Below are 20,360 nucleotides of genomic sequence, written 5' to 3'. Positions count from 1 at the left end.
TCATGTAACCTTCAGAGCGGCTGCTAGTAAGTTATGTCCTAACATTCCCAAACAGATGGAACTTCTAGCAGACTGCCTCTTGTTTTGGTTCTCGGAGTAATGGATGCCGGGGGTTAGTCACTGTCGGCGCAGTATAGGCATCTTCTGCAATAATCTGCATGTGTAGGTTCAGCAGGAGGCTCCTCTTTCAGTCATTTAATAAATTAAATCAACTGACATGTGCCCGAAACATGCGGCCTCAGCACCGGAGCCGCTTATACTTTGCGGACACGACCTATTCTATTACATATTGGTGTATATATGGGATCTATGTTTATCTCAGAGGCCGCCATCCATACCAGAGTCTAGTGATCAGGACGCGGTCACATAGGAGTCTACACTCCGAGGACATTCATCAATCCAGCCGCTTTCCCTTTCACTATTCGCAGCACTCCTACAACCCACACGGATCTGAGCAGGAAGATACAAGGTGAGAATCTCCTTTTACTCAACACCAGGACTTGGATGTCTGCTCCGTAGTATCAGCAGAATACGGTTGGACTGTGCACAAATTACTATGAACGGCCCAGTGCGGATATATCCCTGTTCTCGATCATTAGAACAGCATCAACCAGCTTCAGAAGGAACAGACAGAACGTCTTAAAATGTACAGCGTATAAAGATGGTGTCCTCGAACAGCCCCACCAGATTGGCCTCCTGCAGGGCCATCACGGCCGAGCTTATATTCTATACAGATTCCCTGCGGTGTCAGCGCTGATTATTACCTGTCCCTCTTCCCTCATATTGGTAGCAGGATCTTCACTAATCGGGTCGTTTCCGCACCTTAGTCAACGATCACACATTCAGTATTCGGTCAGTATTTCACATCATTATTTATAAGGCCGGCGTCACACATGCGAGTTTTACGGACGTGATCTGACATCAGAAGGTATGTATCTTGTGCGTTTATTATTTTGCCAAGCGAGGGCCTGGAAATGGATTGAGAGAGCAATAAATTATTACAACAACCGCTGTGTTTATTTCATTAAAATACTTTTAAATCATGTGCGTGTGTTTTTTTAACCCTTTCAAACAATTGGATTAATAATGGATAGGTGTCATCATTGACACCTCTCCATTATTAATCTGGCTTAATGTCACCTTACAATAGCAAGGTGGCATTAACCCTTCATTACCCCATATCCCACCGCTACACGGGAGTGGGAAGAGAGAGGCCAAGTGCCAGAATAGGCGCATCTTCCAGATGTGCCTTTTCTGGGGTGGCTGGGGGCAGATGTTTTTAGCCACGGGGGCCAATAACCGTGGACCCTCTCTAGGCTATTAATATCTGCCCTCAGTCACTGGCTTTACCATTCTGGCGGAGAAAATTGCGCGGGAGCCCACGCCAATTTTTTCCGCCATTTAACCCTTTATTTTAGCAGCTACAGCGCTGAAATTTTGCACATACACACTACTAACATTAGTAGTGTGGAATATGCAAAAAAAAGGGGATATGAGATGGTTTACTGTATGTAAACCATGTCTCATATCCTGTCGGGTTTGGGAAGGAGAAATGAAAAGCCGGCAATTGAATTACGCTTTTCACAGATATCGCGCTGAATGAAATCTAAATACAGAATATATATATATATATATATATATATATATATATATATATATATATATATATATATATATATATATATATATATATATATAATGTGTCTCAATGACATATATATATATACACTCACTGGCCACTTTATTAGGTACACCTGTCCAACTTCTTGTTAACACTTAATTTCTAATCAGCCAATCACATGGCGGCAACTCAGTGCATTTAGGCATGTAGACATGGTCAAGACAATCTCCTGCAGTTCAAACCGAGCATCAGTATGGGGAAGAAAGGTGATTTGAGTGCCTTTGAACGTGGCATGGTTGTTGGTGCCAGAAGGGCTGGTCTGAGTATTTCAGAAACTGCTGATCTACTGGGATTTTCACGCACAACCATCTCTAGGGTTTACAGAGAATGGTCCGAAAAAGAAAAAAAATCCAGTGAGCGGCAGTTATGTGGGCGGAAATGCCTTGTTGATGCCAGAGGTCAGAGGAGAATGGGCAGACTGGTTCGAGCTGATAGAAAGGCAACAGTGACTCAAATCGCCACCCGCTACAACCAAGGTAGGCCTAAGAGCATCTCTGAACGCACAGTGCGTCGAACTTTGAGGCAGATGGGCTACAGCAGCAGAAGACCACACCGGGTACCACTCCTTTCAGCTAAGAACAGGAAACTGAGGCTACAATTTGCACAAGCTCATCGAAATTGGACAGTAGAAGATTGGAAAAACGTTGCTTGGTCTGATGAGTCTCGATTTCTGCTGCGACATTCGGATGGTAGGGTCAGAATTTGTCGTAAACAACATGAAAGCATGGATCCATCCTGCCTTGTATGGAGCATCTTTGGGATGTGCAGCCGACAAATCTGCGGCAACTGTGTGATGCCATCATGTCAGTATGGACCAAAATCTCTGAGGAATGCTTCCAGCACCTTGTTGAATCTATGCCACGAAGAATTGAGGCAGTTCTGAAGGCAAAAGGGGGTCCAACCCCTTACTAGCATGGTGTACCTAATAAAGTGGCCGGTGAGTATATATATATATATATATATATATATATATATATATATACACATACTGTATATATGTTTTCCCCAACATTTGAGCTCATAAATCCATTAGATGTCGGTTTTGCAAGCCTGCGTGAAAATCTCGCAGAACGGATGCCATACGGATTACATACGGAGGATGCCATGCGCAAAATACGCTGAAACACCCTGACTACGGATCAATATTTTGGGAACATTTCTCCGTATTACGGCCCTAGTACGGACGTATAATACGTGGCGTATTGTCTTACGCCAAGTGTGACTCCAGCCTAAGACAAAACCAGGAGTGGGTGACGTGTTTCTATTATACTTTTCCTCTGATTGCTCCACTCCTGGTTTTGACTTACAAATACTGATAGTGTGAACGTCTCGGCAGCACTACCCTCTCAGGGATCTTCCATACTGGGGCTGCTGGTGCATAAAGCCGGTCACTTCCCTGCACACAGCCGGACATACGATCCTCAGGGGGAAGCCGCTTCTTTGCGAGTCGAGTTTTACTAAGGAAATGTAGGATCAAGTTGTATCTCAAACCTCCTGCCTGTAGCTGTGGAACTGATCTCTACCTAGGTTACAGGAGTAAACTACTGGGGAGATGATCGAGAACATGGAGGGATCTACTCGGTAACGTAGATGAAGTAATCTGTCCCGGAAATGTTGCTGATAAGTTCCCCTAATCAGAGACTCCTGTATGGAAGGAACACAAGAGACCATTAATCGCTCGTCATCCTGAGACCACGTGTTACATAAGGACACTGCATAAGGAGAAACCTTAACCCTTAGATCCCAGTCATCCTCTCACCCAGCCAAATCAGATCTCATCATTTGTACTGAAGGGCAACACCCCGAAACACCGCGTCTACAAATGGAGTTTCTGATTTCGCTATTATCCCAAATCATATTTCAAGGTTCGTTAGAGGGTCAATAATGACGTGTAGGATTGTTACTTCCAGTAGGTGGCGCTAGTGTTCAAGTCATCAAGTCATGTTCCTCTGAAAAGACAGTTTGCACATAAAGACAAAGAGCTGGAGAGGACAGCTGACATTACCTGCAAAATCCGACCAGTATTAACCCTTCAGCGTGGCCATGTCTCATCACTATGCCACTTCTTACTCCAAGGTATCAGCCGTCACTGACGAGATGGTTAAAGTTCACTTTGAAAATGTGCGTGACATTGAGTCTGGTACCAATCAGTGTCCGATAAGCGAAGATCTTTGATTCCTAGAGATTATTAATCTAGATGGAAAAGTAGGACAGAACCAGAGCGCAGGAATAGGAAATTGCAGCCTTCCAAGAAGATGTGGGTGGCTCTGAAAAGAGCCTTTGGGTTGTCAGGACAGAAGAGAACACAATTAACCTCCGAAGCCGTAGAGAGTGCGGCCCTGGCGCTTGAGCGCGTACACCACGTCCATGGCGGTGACGGTCTTCCTCTTGGCGTGCTCGGTGTAGGTGACGGCGTCACGGATCACGTTCTCCAGGAAGACTTTCAGGACACCGCGAGTCTCCTCATAGATGAGGCCGGAGATGCGCTTGACGCCTCCTCTGCGAGCTAGACGGCGGATGGCAGGCTTGGTGATGCCCTGGATGTTATCACGGAGCACCTTCCTGTGCCGCTTGGCGCCGCCCTTCCCGAGACCTTTTCCTCCTTTACCGCGACCAGACATCTTCCACGTAGTCAGCAGAACACGATGACTGAGCAGCGCAGAGTCCTTCCTTTATATAGCGAGTGAGCGGACCGGAGCGAGAACCGCAGAGATGACGCGTTTCCGGAGCGAGATTTCTAGTACTAAATTTGCAGTTAGCCCCTCCCTTTCGTCTCTGATTGGTTGAGCACAGAACGGTTGGCGATTTTGAATTTCCCGATTATTGTCCTCTTATTTTCCCGCTTCTCCATTCTTCTCATCTCGGCGCTGCTGCTAGATCTGTTGGTTATTTTGATTTGTGCTTTCATTGTAGTTCCTGCTGCTATTTTCCAGCTTGTTAGAAAGTAGAATACAAAAATGTATTTTAGGGACAATGATCTACAGAAAACTCATCTGATCCCCGGCAGTCACTGTGGTGCCGGATTGGCGGCCATTACCGGTCCCTCAGAGCAGGGAGCTGCATGTAACCAGACCCCCGGCGTCTCCAGCCCCAGAGAACATAGGAGAACTCAAATACACGATAATTACATAACGACCCACCCACCACAAATGTGATCTGTAGCGATGGGGGGAGGGAGAAAAGCGGAGACACAAAATCCAGCATCTACACAGAGAGCACAGCTGTATATAGTATATATAATGCACATCACATCTGTACTGCCCAGATCAGCAGTGTAATAAGTGTCACTGATAATAGAGGAGTGTGTACAGTATATACAGCAGTGTACAGTGCAGTGTACAGTATATACAGCAGTATACAGTATATAAAGCAGTGTACAGTATATAGAGCAGTGTACAGTATATACAGCAGTGTGTACAGTATATACAGCAGTGTACAGTGTATAGAGCAGTGTACAGTGTATAGAGCAGTGTACAGTATATAGAGCAGTGTACAGTATATAGAGCAGTGTGTACATTATATACAGCAGTGTACATTATATTGAGCAGTGTACATTATATGCAGCAGTGTGTACAGTATATACAACAGTGTGTACATTATATACAGCAGTGTACATTATATTGAGCAGTTTACATTATATGCAGCAGTGTGTACAGTATATACAGCAGTGTGTACATTATATAGAGCAGTGTGTACATTATATACAGCAGTGTGTACAGTATATAGAGCAGTGTGTACAGTATATAGAGCAGTGTGTACAGTATATAGAGCAGTGTGTACATTATATACAGCAGTGTGTACAGTATATAGCAGTGTGTACATTATATACAGCAGTGTGTATAGTATATAGAGCAGTGTGTACAGTATATACAACAGTGTGTACAGCATATACAGCAGTGTGTACATTATATTGAGCAGTTTACATTATATGCAGCAGTGTGTACAGTATATACAACAGTGTGTACAGCATATACAGCAGCGTGTACATTATATTGAGCAGTGTACAGTATATACAGAGCAGACAAAGAGGGTATTGTTGAGCGGCGCCGTGGCTCAGTGGTTAACACTGCAGCCTTGCAGCACTGGTGTCCGTTTTTTTTCTTTAGTTTCCGGACGGACAGATATCGGAAATGTGTTTGTGTCCTGCGATCACTGGTCACTTACGTTCCATACAGGAGTCTAATAGGTAGATATATATCCAGGTCCAGGGATCACAGAAAAACGTATTTGGAAATAATACAAAAAAACTCACAAACTGCATAAGGAGTCACAGGGGATGTACACTTACACTAGGCAGACGCGGTTCTGACTTACTAATAAATACGTTTTTATGGGATGCCTGGAGCTGGATCTGTCCCCCACTAAATGATTCAGTGTCTCGTGTCCCTTTCTACTTTTGGGTGAGATGACGTTTTACCTTTTTCCTTCTACTTAGTCTAGATAGGTTTTCAGTATCAAGGGAGAAGTATCAAGGGAGAAGTATCCGCTTTCAAGAATACAAGGAACATAACTTTCCCTCTTTCCATAGTGACTCCATCACACCGGAGTGCCGGGAATATAAGGAAACGAGGTCCAGCAGTTTAGAGAGAACTTATAAGGGGATGAGGAGTCTCTAAAACGCTGATTGATTTTATCTAGGCAAAACGACTATAGAACTGCTGCAAACTCCTGCAGAGAAATGAACAACTAGTCCGGATACATGATGCATTCAGGATCAGCCCTGTGTGGCGGAGGTTAGGAATGAGCTCGTCTGGAGGGAGGATTTGGTGGCTCTGAAAAGAGCCTTTGTGGTACAGTCAGGTCTTGAGAACAGATCTAAGCTCTCTCCCCACGGATCCGGCGGGCCAGCTGGATGTCTTTGGGCATGATGGTGACCCTCTTGGCGTGGATGGCGCACAGGTTGGTGTCCTCAAACAGCCCCACCAGATAAGCCTCGCTGGCCTCCTGCAGGGCCATCACGGCCGAGCTTTGGAAGCGCAGATCAGTCTTGAAGTCCTGGGCGATCTCTCTCACCAGTCGCTGGAAGGGAAGTTTACGGATCAGCAGCTCGGTGGATTTCTGATAGCGGCGGATCTCACGGAGAGCGACTGTTCCCGGGCGGTAACGATGGGGCTTCTTCACTCCACCAGTGGCGGGAGCGCTCTTCCTGGCGGCCTTAGTGGCCAGCTGCTTGCGGGGAGCTTTCCCTCCGGTGGATTTACGGGCGGTCTGCTTGGTTCTGGCCATAGCTCTGTATAGAAGAGAACAGAAGTGATGAGAGGAGCGGAGAGAGCGGGATATTTATACTCCTCTGCTCCTAGTCTCGCTCCATGTGGACACGCCCCCTGCATACCATTGGTTATTTTGTAGAAGGTGAGCAGCCAATAACGTGTGATGTCCGCGACCAATCACTGCACAGAGAAGGTTCAGCCTGACTCACACTTCAGATATTACTTGCTGCTCTGAAACACAGGGTCGCATCAAATCTCCAGGCGGCTAATACAGCGGAAGCTCCGGTTCTAGATTCCCAGTGCCCGGAGCTGTACAGTGGCTCCTCTATAACACAGGCCAACAAAAAACAACTTTTTTTATGTTTCTTTGATGAAAATAGGCAAATATTACTAATTTTGGGTCGAGAAACTCAAATATACCCACAGAATTGTTTAATTAGCTCTCGTTTTTTAGATACACGCCATGGATGTATGTGCTGTAGGTAGCGAGAAGCATTCATTACAAGAGTATAAATTGCACACAAATGTCATGTTCAAACTTGAAATATTGTTTAAAATATGATTAAAATAGCAAGAACACAATACATTAACTGAACACAACAGTTCAGACAAGACCTATTCACGAGAACGCTTTCTTTTTGCTTGTCTATTGAAGTTTTCTTCTGGTACATCTCTGATTAATGTCCAACAGTAGTCTGCAAGCATGGAAGCATTCCACTTGCCCTGATATCTTTGTTCCATATTTAAAATATCTTGGTGGAATCGCTCACCATGCTCATCGCTTACTGCACCACAATTGTCCGGGAAGAAATCCAGATGAGAGTCCAGAAAGTGTATTTTTAATGACATGTTGCAGCCTAATTTATGATACTTCGTAAGAAGGTTATTCACAATATCAACATAGTTATCAACTCGTCTGTTTCCCAAGAAGCCACGTACAACATCTCTGAAGGCTTGCCATGCCGCCTTCTCATTGCCTTGTAGGATCTCGTCAAAATTTCCATCCCTAAGTAGGTCACGAATTTGAGGACCAATGAAGACACCTTCTTTCACTTTAGCATCACTGAGTTGTGGAAACTTCCCTCTGAGGTACTTAAAAGCATTTCCTTCTTGGTTCATTCCCTTAACAAAATTTTTCATAAGACCAAGTTTAATGTGTAGCGCCGGCAGAATGATTTTACTGCGTTCAACAAGTGGACAGTGTTGAACATTCTTAATTCCAGGACACATTTTGTCCCTTGTAGGCCACACTTTTATATTGTAGTGAGAAGATCTAGCACGGCTGTCCCACTCACATAGGAAACAGCAATATTTTGTGTATCCCAACTGCATGCCTAACAATATTGCAACCACTTTCAAGTCTGCACAGATCTGCCATTGGTGGTCACTGTATTTTATTGCGTCCAGAAGCAGTTTCATATTGTTGTAGGTTTCTTTCATGCAAACAGCATGGCCTACAGGAACGGAAGGAAGAACATTTCCATTGTGCAATAGTACAGCTTTTAAACTAACCTTTGAACCGTCGATGAAAAGTCTCCAATCTAGTGGGTTGTACTGAACATTCATAGCGGACATTAAACCATCAACACTGGTGCAGAAAACGAGATTGTCTTGCTTTTTAAAATAAACATGTAAATCTCTTTGTCGATGCCTATAGGCAGTCACTTTAACATTGTACAGTAGAAAGTTCCATTGTTTTAATCTTGAAGCCAGAAGCTCTGCCTTTTCTTTCGACAGGTCCAGGTCGCGTATCAGATCATTGAGTTCACCCTGAGAAAGCAAATGTGGTTCATTTGATGCAGACTGTGAATCATATTCAAGATCTTGTGATGAACTTCCGGGCGATTCTTCCTCCTGATCTGATTCCAGTACATATTCCTTTGGAGGGCGAGGAACGGGAAGATCTTTCCCATGTGGGACTGGTCTTATAGCCGAGGGGATGTTAGGGTACTCAATAGTCCCCTTCTTTTTTCTTGACATGCCATGCTGAAGAGGAGCAACCATGCAGAAATAGCAGTCGTCTACATGATTTCTTGGCTCCCTCCAAATCATTGGCACACCAAAACGCATAGAACGTCCTTTATTCTTCAACCATGCAACCAGATTTACTGAACAACTATTGCAGCAAATGTGTGGAGCCCAGGGCTTCTCCTGATCACCAACCTTTACACCAAAGTAATGATGGTAAGCAGTCTTCACAAGTGGAGTAATTGGTCTTCTTTGGTTGGCAAATGTCACATAACCACACACGTAACAAAAATTGTTAACAATATTTGCACATTTACGAGGCATTTTCAAAGTGTAAATTCTCTCCACAAAATTACTGCAACAAGAGAAAGAGACTTCAATTAGTACAAACTATGCAGACACAATGAATAAAATGGCTGACATTGGTTCAACAGGTCTGTAATCAGGTTTACCAATACACATTTGTTGAAAATTCAAAATTTCCCTATTTTCCTGCATAATAATCTTAACCCCTTCCCGACATGTGACGGTATAGTATGTCACATGTCGGGACCCCCGCTTTGATGTGCGCTCCGGCGGTGAGCGCACATCAAAGTCGCGACATGTCAGCTGTTTTTTACAGCTGACATGTGCGCGCAATAGCGGCGGGTGAAATCGCGATCACCCGCCGCTATTAACTAGTTAAATGCCGCTGTCAAACACAGACAGCGGCATTTAACTACCGCATCCGGCCGTGCGGCCGGATATGAGCGCATCGCCGACCCCCGTCACATGATCGGGGGTCGGCGATGCATCAGGAAGGTAACCATAGAGGTCCTGGAGACCTCTATGGTTACTGATTGCCGGTGGCTGTGAGCGCCCCCCTGTGGTCGGCGCTCACAGCACACCTGCAATTCTGCTGTGTAACAGCGATCTTATGATCGCTGCTGCATAGCAGAGCCGATCGGGCTGTGCCTGCTTCTAGCCTCCCATGGAGGCTATAGAAGCATGGCAAAAGTAAAAAAAAAAAGTTTTTAAAAATGTGAAAAAAATAAAAAAAACATAAAAGTTTAAATCACCCCCCTTTCGCCCCAATCAAAATAAATCAATAAAAAAACCCCCAACCTACACATATTTGGTATCGCCGCGTTCAGAATCGCCCAATCTAGCAATAAAAAAAAAGCATTAACCTTATCGCAAAACCGCGTAACGAGAAAAAAAATCGGAACGCCAGAATTACGTTTTTTTGGTCGCCACGACATTGCATTAAAATGCAATAACGGGCGATCAAAAGAACGTATCTGCACCAAAATGCTATCATTAAAAACGCCAGCTCGGCACGCAAAAAATAAACCCTCACCCGACCCCAGATCACGAAAAATGGAGACGCTACGGGTATCGGAAAATGGCGCAATTTTGTTTTGTTTTGTTTTTTGCAAAGTTTGGAATTTTTTTTCACCACTTAGGTGAAAAATAACCTAGTCATGTTAGGTGTCTATGAACTCGTAATGACCTGGATAATCATAATGGCAGGTCAGTTTTAGCATTTAGTGAACCTAGCAAAATAGGCAAGCAAAAAACAAGTGTGGGATTGCACTTTTTTTGCAATTTCACTGCACTTGGAATTTTTTTCCCGTTTTCTAGTACACGACATGGTAAAACCAATGATGTCGTTCAAAAGTACAACTCGTCCCGCAAAAAATAAGCCCTCACATGGCCAAATTGACGGAAAAATAAAAAAGTTATGGCTCTGGGAAGGAGGGGAGCGAAAAACGAAAACGGAAAAACGGAAAAAGCTCCGGGGGTGAAGGGATGACATGTATCTCAGCAACAAGAGCTAATAATGATTTTTAAGTAACATATTCGTTTTTAGGATGCTAAAATTATTACAAACCAGCTATTTTCATTTCAGACACATTTTCACTGTTGGCCAGTGTAATCAGTCACTGAGGCTTCAACTCTCACATCGGAGTAATAACCTCACACCCCTATTACTGAGATGAGGGTTACATGTGGTGATAACTGATTAGGATGATACAAGTGTCGTGATCTCTGCTGCACATCGGCCCCTTCCCTCCATTAATGACACAGAATTGTCACCTGTAGGCACTGATCATACAGCTCTGCGGGGAGGTGGTGGCACTGATCATACAGCTCTGCGGGGAGGAGGTGGTGGCACTGATCATACAGCTCTGAGGGAAGGAGGTGGTGGCACTGATCATACAGCTCTGCGGGGAGGAGGTGGTGGCACTTATCATACAGCTCTGCGGGGAGGAGGTGGTGGCACTGATCATACAGCTCTGCGGGGGGGAGGTGGTGGCACTTATCATACAGCTCTGCGGGGAGGAGGTGGTGGCACTGATCATACAGCTCTGAGGGGAGGTGGTGGCACTGATCATACAGCTCTGAGGGGAGGTGGTGGCACTGATCATACAGCTCTGCGGGGAGGAGGTGGTGGCACTGATCATACAGCTCTGCGGGGAGGTGCTGGCAATTATCATACAGCTGAGGGGAGGAGGTGGTGGCACTGATCATACAGTTCTGAGGGGAAGAGGTGGTGGCACTGATCATACAGCTCTGCGGGGAGGTGCCGGCAATTATACAGCTGAGGGGAGGAGGTGGTGGCACTGATCATACAGTTCTGAGGGGAGGAGGTGCTGGCACTGATCATACAGCTCTGCGGGGAGGAGGTGGTGGCTCTGATAAGAGCCTTTGTGGTATAAGTACAGGAGCAGCTCCGCTTATTTCTTAGCCGCGGGCTTCTTGGCTTTCGCAGCCTTCTTAGCCGGACTCTTGGCAGCTTTGGGTTTGGCCGCCTTCTTAGCCGGACTCTTCGTCGCCTTCTTGGGCTTAGGAGCGGCTTTCGGCTTCTTGGGGCTCTTGGCCGCTTTCTTGGCAGCTGCTGCGGGCTTCTTGGCCTTTTTCGGGCTCTTCTTGGCCGCGGTCGGAGCCTTCTTTAGCTTCTTCGGAGATTTGGCGGCTTTCTTGGCAGCAGCGGGTTTCTTGGGCTTGGCCGCAGCTGCTGACTTCTTCTTGGCCACTTTCTCCTTCGTCTCCTGTTTCTTGTTCAGCTTGAAGGACCCGGAGGCGCCGCTGCCCTTCACCTGGAGGAGGGCGCCCTTGGTGACCAGAGACTTGACGGCCAGCTTCAGGCGGCTGTTGTTCTTCTCTACATCGTATCCTCCGGCAGACAGAGCCTTCTTCAGGGCGGCCAGAGACACCCCGCTGTAGTGATGTGTCGTTCGCGAACGAGCCGACACAAAGAGCCGGCTCCCTGCAGTGAACGATGGGAGCCGGCACACCAGTGAGAGCCACTAAAATCCCTGAATGGCTCTCACTGGGCGTAAAATCCCGGGATTCGGGAGGCGTAACTCCGCCCACCTGAGGCAAACCCCGCCTACTCTTCAATTTAATTGGCTCTCTAAGAAGTGGGCGGGGTTTCTGCGGTAGGTGGGCGGAGTTTCGGACGCATGAACAGGTACTCAATAGGGATCTAATACGATCCAAAAAGAGCCGGTTCACGAGCCGAAAGAGCCGGCTCTTTTTGGTGAGCGGAGCCATGAGAGCCGGATCACCAAAAAGAGCCGGACTGCCCATCACTACCCCGCTGCGCTCCTTGGAGGCGGACACGGCTTTCACGATCAGCTCGGAGACGCTGGGGCCGGAGGGTTTATGGCTTTTCTTGGCGGCGGATTTCTTCGGCTGCTTCTTGGATTTGGCGGCCGGTTCTGCGGGAGGGGGAGCGGCGGCTGGCGCGGTCTCTGCCATTATGTGCTGCGGAAATAAAACGAAAATTTCTTCTGATAGGAAGGAAAACACTGAGGCCGGAGCTGGAGGCGCCTGTTATATGTACAGGCTTACTGCGCACTGATTGGCTGCTGAGCTGCACGGTCCTGAGCATCTATTGGCTGATAGTGGACACAGGCCCCGCCTCATCCCAGCTGAGTCCGAGTGAAGCTCCGCTCTCCCCTTGTGCTTCCCTGCCCGGGAGAAAAGCCCTTTACCGGCTAACACCGGACAGCAGAGCGCGCTTCCTCCATCGCTTCTCCTGCTCCAACATCTCCACCGACCGTTTGTAGCCGTCACTAACAGAGAAGTCGGGAAAGAGCGGAGAGGAAATCCCGCGATCATCGCCGACGTCCTCCCGATCTGCACATCGCTGTGTATCCGGGGAGATAAATCTGCTGCGGGAGCTCGTTCCTCCTATTCCCGGCTCTTGTCACCATCACAGGGATCTTTACTCCAATGTCTATCGTACAGGAAGCTGATTGTACGATGTGGGGACGAGCTGGAGCTGCTGAGAGCCCAGAAGGATAACACAGGCGACGGCCTCCGCTGACTGCCCCCTCCCTGACCTGTGATATCTCTGTACCCCGTATGTGCAGAGTATTGGGGGGACACGTGTTCCACATCAGTAGATGATCCACATCGGGGGCTCACTGCAATCACCTGCCTGATATCGTGTCTTACCCCGTGTGAAGCTGTGACCGCTGCGGCCTGTAATGGAGGGAAGAGCTCTGATAAGGCGACAGCTGCACATTGCGACTCTCCGGGGAGGAAACTGTGAACTATTAACGGATTTATGTGACCCCCACTATTGTGCAAAAGGGGAATATTGGGAGAAAAGCGGAGACACAAAATCCAGCGTCCACACAGAGCACAGCTGTATATAGTATATATAGTGCAACACATCACATCTGCACAGCCCAGATCAGCAGTGTAATAAATGTCACTGATAATAGAGGAGTGTGTACAGTATATACAGCAGTGTACAGTATATAGAGTAGTATGTACAGTATATAGAGCAGTGTATGCAGTATATACAGCAGTGTGTACGATATATAGAGCTGAGTATATAGAGAAGTTTATACATTATATAGAGCAGTATGTACAGTATATAGAGCAGTGTATGCAGTATATAGAGCAGAGTGTACAGTATATAGAGCAGTGTACAGTATATACAGCAGTGTGTACAATATATAGAGCTGAGTATATAGAGACGTTTATACATTATATAGAGCAGTATGTACAGTATATAGGGCTGAAAGTACAGTATATACAGCAGTGTGTACAGTATATAGAGCAATGTACACATTATATAGAGCAGTATGTACATTATGTACAGTATATACAGCAGTGTGTACAGTATATAGAGCAGTGTGTACAGTATGGAGCAGTCTCTCCTCTCTTTCTCTCTCCTTCTCTTCTCCTTTCTCTTTCTTTCTCTCTCTTTCGCTCTATCTCTCTTTACCTCTCTTTCTCTGTCTCTCTTTCCCTCTATTTCTCTCTGTCTTTCTCTCTGTCTTTCTCTCTCTCTCTCTCTCTCTCTCTCTCTCTCTCTCTCTCTCAGGGAGAGATGATCAATCCTTCATGTCAGCACCTCTCCAGAATGAGGCTGATCTACTAGTTTTTCGAGGCACCGCCATCTGCACTTGGGGTGCTGCTGTAATCCCTTTCATTATCCTCGTTTTTCTCTTTTTCTCTCCTCTCTTTTAATCTTTCTCTCTCCTTTCTCTCTATCTCTATCTCTCTTACTTTCTTCATTTCTTTCTCTCACTCTTTCTTCTCTCTCTTTCTCTCTTTCTTTTTCTCTCTCTCCTTGTCTCTTTCTTTATCTCGTTCTCTCTCTTTCTTTCTCTCTCTTTCTATTTCTCTCTCTCAGAGAGAGATGATCAATCCTTCATGTCAGCACCTCTCCAGAATGAGGCTGGTGTACTAGATTTTCTAGGCACTGCCATCTGCGCTCGGTGCTGCTGTAATCCCTTTCATCATTATAGTTTTTCCTCTGCACGTTTCCACATCCAGCCAAGTGATCGCTGGGTCCATTATACCCATCAGCATTGGCGATACTTCAATATGTTGCAAAGGAGAAGACAGAAGTGGTGATAACCCGCCTCTGTCTTCCCTAAAGTGTCTCCGCTGTGGTGCGGGATGATATGCTATGGAAATTTAATAATCATTAATTGTGTCCTCCCAACAGGATCTGGTGCCCCATCTAATGGACATTCTATGTCATGGCACGGAAGGTTTCCCCAGGAGGGCGGTGGTGAAAGTGTTTACTAATTGGCTATGGAACGGTCACATGCAAAAACTCCAAGACTCGGACACCGTGCTGTCCCAGATTCTGGAGACGACGTGCAGGGAATTGGATTGGGAGGTGAAGGTGAACGCAATGGACTTGGCAGATTCCGATATGTCCCAAACATTGGAGATGGGGCCATCCCTAACGTGCCCTTACACTATAGGGCTGCCATCTAGCAGAAGCTCAGGTTCCATCTCAGACGCTCTGGTTACCTGTGAACGAGTCGGGCTTTTCCAGGCCTTATTGACTTGTCTTTGTGACTCTGAACGGCCAGTGGCATTAAAGGCTTGTGAAATCCTTCTCGCTGTGAAGTCCAAACTGTGCACAAATGGTCCAGAGTGTGCGGCTAATACAGTAGATGACGGGAAACTCTCCCACCAGCATTAGTGGGGAAGCCGGGTTATCCTGTAACCTTCAGTGCGGCTGCTAGTAAGTTATGTCCTAACTAGTGTTGAGCGATACTTTCCGATATCGGAAAGTATCGGTATCGGAAAGTATCGGCCGATACCGTCAAAATATCGGATCCAATCCGATACCGATACCCGATCCCAATGCAAGTCAATGGGACGAAAATATCGGAATTAAAATAAACCCTTTATAAACTTGTAGGTTCATTCTACATGAAGGAAAACAACTAAGAATAATGTAGGATGTATTGGGGGACGTGGCGGAGATATTAAAGGGACAGAGGTTTAGCCCAATGTAATAGAATAGCAGGATTTTTAATTTTTTTTTATGAAGTTCGGCGTTAGAAAGAATGTGACTATGTTATTTTTTTTTTATGTCAGATATTGATGTTTCACTACTTCCACGCCCTTCACCTTCTTTTTTACTTCTCCCACGCTTTCTTCTTAATTATCCTCATCATCAGCTTCTTTGACATCAACTTCTTCACCTTATTCATCTTCTTCTTCATCTTCTACCTATTATTTTTTGGGTTACATTGTTCATATTCTTTTTATTTTACTATTATCTTCATCATATTCAACTTCTTCATCATATTCTTATTTGTGACAGGCATTCCCGTAGTTGTTATCTATAAAAGTTTGAAGATTACACCTTCCGTTCTGCCTGTCACAAACCAGTTACATTTGTCCGCGTTCAGTTTGGCCTGCAGCATCAGGCTTTATCCAGGGGCACCACGAGGAGGAACGGACTCACCCCCATACACTGCTTAGTCTTCTTCTGCTTATAATTTACATAATATTTTTTTGCTCTGATATTTTGTGTTATGCTTAATGTCCTTCTGCTCTTTGTTCTGCAGCCTCTTGTTCTTCTGCTTCTCGGTCTTCCAGGTCGTCGTCGTCTCCAGGGTCGTCGTCTCCGGGGTCGTCGTCATCGGGGTGGTCTCCGGGATCGTCGTCATCGGGGTGGTCTTCAGGGTCATCGTCTCCAGGGTCGTCGTCATCACGGTGGTTGTCGTCTCTGGTGTCGTCGTCATCTTAGGGGTGTTCTTCCGGGTCATCGTGTTTAGTCTCTTGAACTTGGAAATGTAGCAGAAGGTACAAGAAGGCTGAGAAAATGCCGAGAACCAGCTGATGGAACTGGAACTCGGATGGCTACCCGAAGGTCCAAGAGCCAATGGAACTACCGAGGACCAGCTGACGTTACTGGAACCCGGTTACTAAGCAGGAGGTACCCGTGCCTGAAAGCACTACCAAGGACCACCTGACGTTGGTGGAACTCGGATACCCAGAGGGAGGCACCTAAGCCAAAGGCTCTGCCCGGAACCAGCTGACGGTACTGGAACCAGGATGGGGAGCAGAAGGTACAAGAGCAAAAGACACTGCCGAGAACCAGCTGACGGTGCTGGAACCCGGATGGGTAGCCGAAGGTCCAAGAGCCAATGGAACTACCGAGGACCAGCTGACGTTACTGGAACCCGGTTACTAAGCAGGAGGTACCCGTGCCTGAAAGCACTACCAAGGACCACCTGACGTTGGTGGAACTCGGATACCCAGAGGGAGGCACCTAAGCCAAAGGCTCTGCCCGGAACCAGCTGACGGTACTGGAACCAGGATGTGGAGCAGAAGGTACAAGAGCAAGTGTCTGCGTGGCTTTTGCAGGACACGTTGCCGGCTGCACAGCAGGGGAACAGCTGGCGGTGCTGGACCCCACTGACACATTGGCGAGGTGTTTGGCTCTGTGCAGCCAGCACTTCCGGACAGCAACGAGCGGTGTTGTAGCCCGGGCTCTGCAGGGGGAGCAGAGTGTAGGCCGAAGCCTACTTGAACCAATTTCAAAGGTAACCTTTAACCCCCCCTCAGGGGTTAGAAAGTAGAAGAGCCACAGCTTATGCAGCAGTAGTGCTGCACAAGTCAAAGGTTGCTCTTTTAATTTCGCTCCTTGCACACGCTGAATGAAACACGTATAACATTTAGCCCTTTATACAGTCAAACTGTGTTGGAGGCGCGAGTTCCCTTTGTAATGAGACGCAGCACAGATGTCAAGAATCCCACCTTGGTGCTGGGTGCAGCCTCCTGAGCGTTGTTATTTGCTGTACAGGAGTCTGCGCTGTCGTGTTATCCCCTGGCCTAGCGCCGTTAGCGCTGCCCATCTTCTGACCTCATTTAATGTTGGCTGGTGCGGTTCGCGATGCCCATGAATCACAGCCCCGCAGTGTATTGACATAGTTTAAACACTGCGGGGCTGGGATTCATGGCCTGGCGCAGTACATATGTTCGCCTCTCGCTTGGGTTCTTACACCCGCTTCAGACTATGCGGCGTCATCTGATCCCTTATCGCATGCCACGGCCATGAAGCCGCACAGTCCGAAGAAGGCGGAAGGAGAGGAGGGACAGGCGAACTGATGCACTGATCCTGCCCATCAATCACACCCTCGCAGTCCCAATAAATAAGACACCGAGGGGCGTTGTGTGGGTCAGGGCGGCCGCAGAGGCGCAGGCAGCCAAACCATGATGCCAGAAGACGGGCAGCGCTACCAAGGGGGTTGCAGCGTGTCATTACAAAGGAAAGTCACACCACCGGGACGGTTAAATGGTCACACAGAGGACACATTGCAGACGTGTTTTCAGTTCCACATGTGCGAGGAGAATACGTTTCTGAGCCACCTTGCACACATGCAGCATTACCGCTGTACAAGGTGGCTGGATAACGTAAAAACGCCTGGGGGAGGGGGGACAGGTTCCCTTCAATTTCAGTTCTTGTGTCTGCGTGGCTTTTGCAGGACACGTTGCCGGCTGCACAGCAGGGGAACAGCTGGCGGTGCTGGACCCCACTGACACATTGGCTGGTGTTTTTCTCTGTGCAGCTAGCACATCTGGGCCCCAACTGGCGGTGTGTTAGAGCCCAGGGACAGCAGGAGGAGGAGCAGGAGGAGGAGGAGCAGGGGGAGGGGAGTGTAGGCCGAAGCCTGCACAGGCGGCAGCTTTGGGTGTGTTGTGTCTGCGTGACTTTTGCAGGACACGTTGCCGGCTACACAGCAGGGGAACAGCTGGCGGTGCTGGACCCCACTGACACATTGGCGAGGTGTTTGGCTCTGTGCAGCCAGCACTTCCGGACAGCAACTAGCGTTGTTGGAGCCCGGGCTCTGCAGGTGGAGCAGAGTGTAGGCCGAAGCCTAATTGAACCGATTTCAAAAGTCACCTTTAACCCCCCCTCAGGGGTTACAAAGTAGAAGAGCCACAGCTTATGCAGCAGCAGTGCTGCGCAAGTCAAAGGTTGCTCTTGTAATTTTTCTCCTTGCACACGCTGAATGGAACACGTATAACATTCAGCCCTTTAGACAGTCAAACTGTGTAATGGAGGCGAGAGTTCCCTTTGTAATGAGACGCAGCACAGGTGTCAAGAATCCCACCTTGGTGCTGGGTGCAGCCTCCCGAGCGTTGTTATTTGCTGTACAGGAGTCTGCGCTGTCGTGTTATCCCCTGGCCTAGCGCCGTTAGCGCTGCCCATCTTCTGGCATCATGTAATGTCGGCCGGTGCGGTTCGCGATGCCCATGAATCCCAGCCCCGCAGTGTCTTAACATTGTTAAAACACTGCGGGGCTGGGATTCAGGGCCTGGCGCAGCACATATGTTCGCCTCTCACACTCGGGTCCTTACACCCGCTTCAGACTGTGCGGCGTCATCTGATCCCTTATCGCATGCCACGGCCATGAAGCCGCACAGTCCGAAGAAGGCGGAAGGAGAGGAGGGACAGGCGAACTGATGCACTGATCCTGCCCATCAATCACACCCTCGCAGTCCCAATAAATAAGACACCGAGGGGCGTTGTGTGGGTCAGGGCGGCCGCAGAGGCGCAGGCAGCCAAACCATGATGCCAGAAGACGGGCAGCGCTACCAAGGGGGTTGCAGCGTGTCATTACAAAGGAAAGTCACACCACCGGGACGGTTAAATGGTCACACAGAGGACACATTGCAGACGTGTTTTCAGTTCCACATGTGCGAGGAGAATACGTTTCTGTGCCACCTTGCACACATGCAGCATTACCGCTGTACAAGGTGGCTGGATAACGTAAAAACGCCTGGGGGAGGGGGGACAGGTTCCCTTCAATTTCAGTTCTTGTGTCTGCGTGGCTTTTGCAGGACACGTTGCCGGCTGCACAGCAGGGGAACAGCTGGCGGTGCTGGACCCCACTGACACATTGGCTGGTGTTTTTCTCTGTGCAGCTAGCACATCTGGGCAAAAACTGGCGGTGTGTTAGAGCCCAGGGACAGCAGGAGGAGGAGCAGGAGGAGGAGGAGCAGGGGGAGGGGAGTGTAGGCCGAAGCCTGCACAGGCGGCAGCTTTGGGTGTGTTGTGTCTGCGTGACTTTTGCAGGACACGTTGCCGGCTACACAGCAGGGGAACAGCTGGCGGTGCTGGACCCCACTGACACATTGGCGAGGTGTTTTTCTCTGTGCAGCTAGCAGTACCGGGCCCCAACTGGCGGTGTTGGAGCCCAGGGTCAGCAGGAGGAGCAGGGGGAGCGGAGTGTAGGCCGAAGCCTGCACTCGAGCAAGTTGAAAGGAAACCTTTAACCCCCCCCCCCCCCCCCAGGCGTTTGTAGCTGAAAGAGCCATTGTGTACAGCACTAATGCTGGAAAAGGTAAACTTAGCTCTTTTAATTATGGTCCTTGCACATGCGGAACCTAACAGTTATGAAATGTGTCCCCTCACAGCGTTAAACCGTCCGGTAGGTGGAACTTTCCTTTGTCGTGTGACGCAGCACAGCCATCATTTTTACCCCCTTGGCGCCGTGCGCCGCCTCCTCAGCGTTGTTTTAATCTGTCCCGGAGCCTGCGCTGTTAGGTTAGCCCTTGGCCATGCACACATTTTGCGCTGCCCGTCTTCTGACATCATTTGGTGTCAGGCTGGCTGCGCCTGTGCGGGTGCGCTGGCCGAGATCCCGCCTCGCAGTGTCGTCTAATGTAATCCCACCGCGGGCCTGTGATCCGTGCCCGTGCGCAGTGCATATCCTCTCCTCTCACTCCCCTCC

General features: G+C 48.0%; 3 protein-coding genes across 3 annotated transcripts; all 3 read right to left on the bottom strand.

Annotated features, from left to right (window-relative positions):
• Window positions 1-3,614: 3,614 nt before the first annotated feature.
• LOC143784846 (histone H4) lies at window positions 3,615-4,302 on the bottom strand. Its single transcript, XM_077273478.1, has one exon. The coding sequence runs from the start codon at window positions 4,300-4,302 to the stop codon at window positions 3,991-3,993; it is 312 nt and encodes a 103-aa protein (XP_077129593.1). The 3' UTR covers window positions 3,615-3,990.
• Window positions 4,303-6,476: 2,174 nt separating this feature from the next.
• On the bottom strand, window positions 6,477-6,916 carry LOC143784845 (histone H3). Its single transcript, XM_077273477.1, has one exon. The coding sequence runs from the start codon at window positions 6,905-6,907 to the stop codon at window positions 6,497-6,499; it is 411 nt and encodes a 136-aa protein (XP_077129592.1). The 5' UTR covers window positions 6,908-6,916; the 3' UTR covers window positions 6,477-6,496.
• Window positions 6,917-11,543: 4,627 nt separating this feature from the next.
• LOC143784844 (histone H1.01-like) lies at window positions 11,544-12,638 on the bottom strand. The gene is made up of 2 exons (XM_077273476.1): window positions 12,449-12,638; window positions 11,544-12,066 (listed from the first exon to the last, which is right to left on the bottom strand). Exons 1-2 carry the CDS (start codon window positions 12,604-12,606, stop codon window positions 11,580-11,582), a joined length of 645 nt encoding a protein of 214 aa, XP_077129591.1. The 5' UTR covers window positions 12,607-12,638; the 3' UTR covers window positions 11,544-11,579.
• Between the last annotated feature and the right edge of the window lie 7,722 nt (window positions 12,639-20,360).

The sequence above is a fragment of the Ranitomeya variabilis genome, chromosome 7 (genome assembly GCF_051348905.1).
Source record: "Ranitomeya variabilis isolate aRanVar5 chromosome 7, aRanVar5.hap1, whole genome shotgun sequence".
NCBI classification, from domain to species: Eukaryota; Metazoa; Chordata; class Amphibia; order Anura; family Dendrobatidae; genus Ranitomeya; species Ranitomeya variabilis.
The sequence above is the reverse complement of the archived record's forward strand: the minus strand, read 5'-3'. Positions and strand labels throughout refer to the sequence as shown.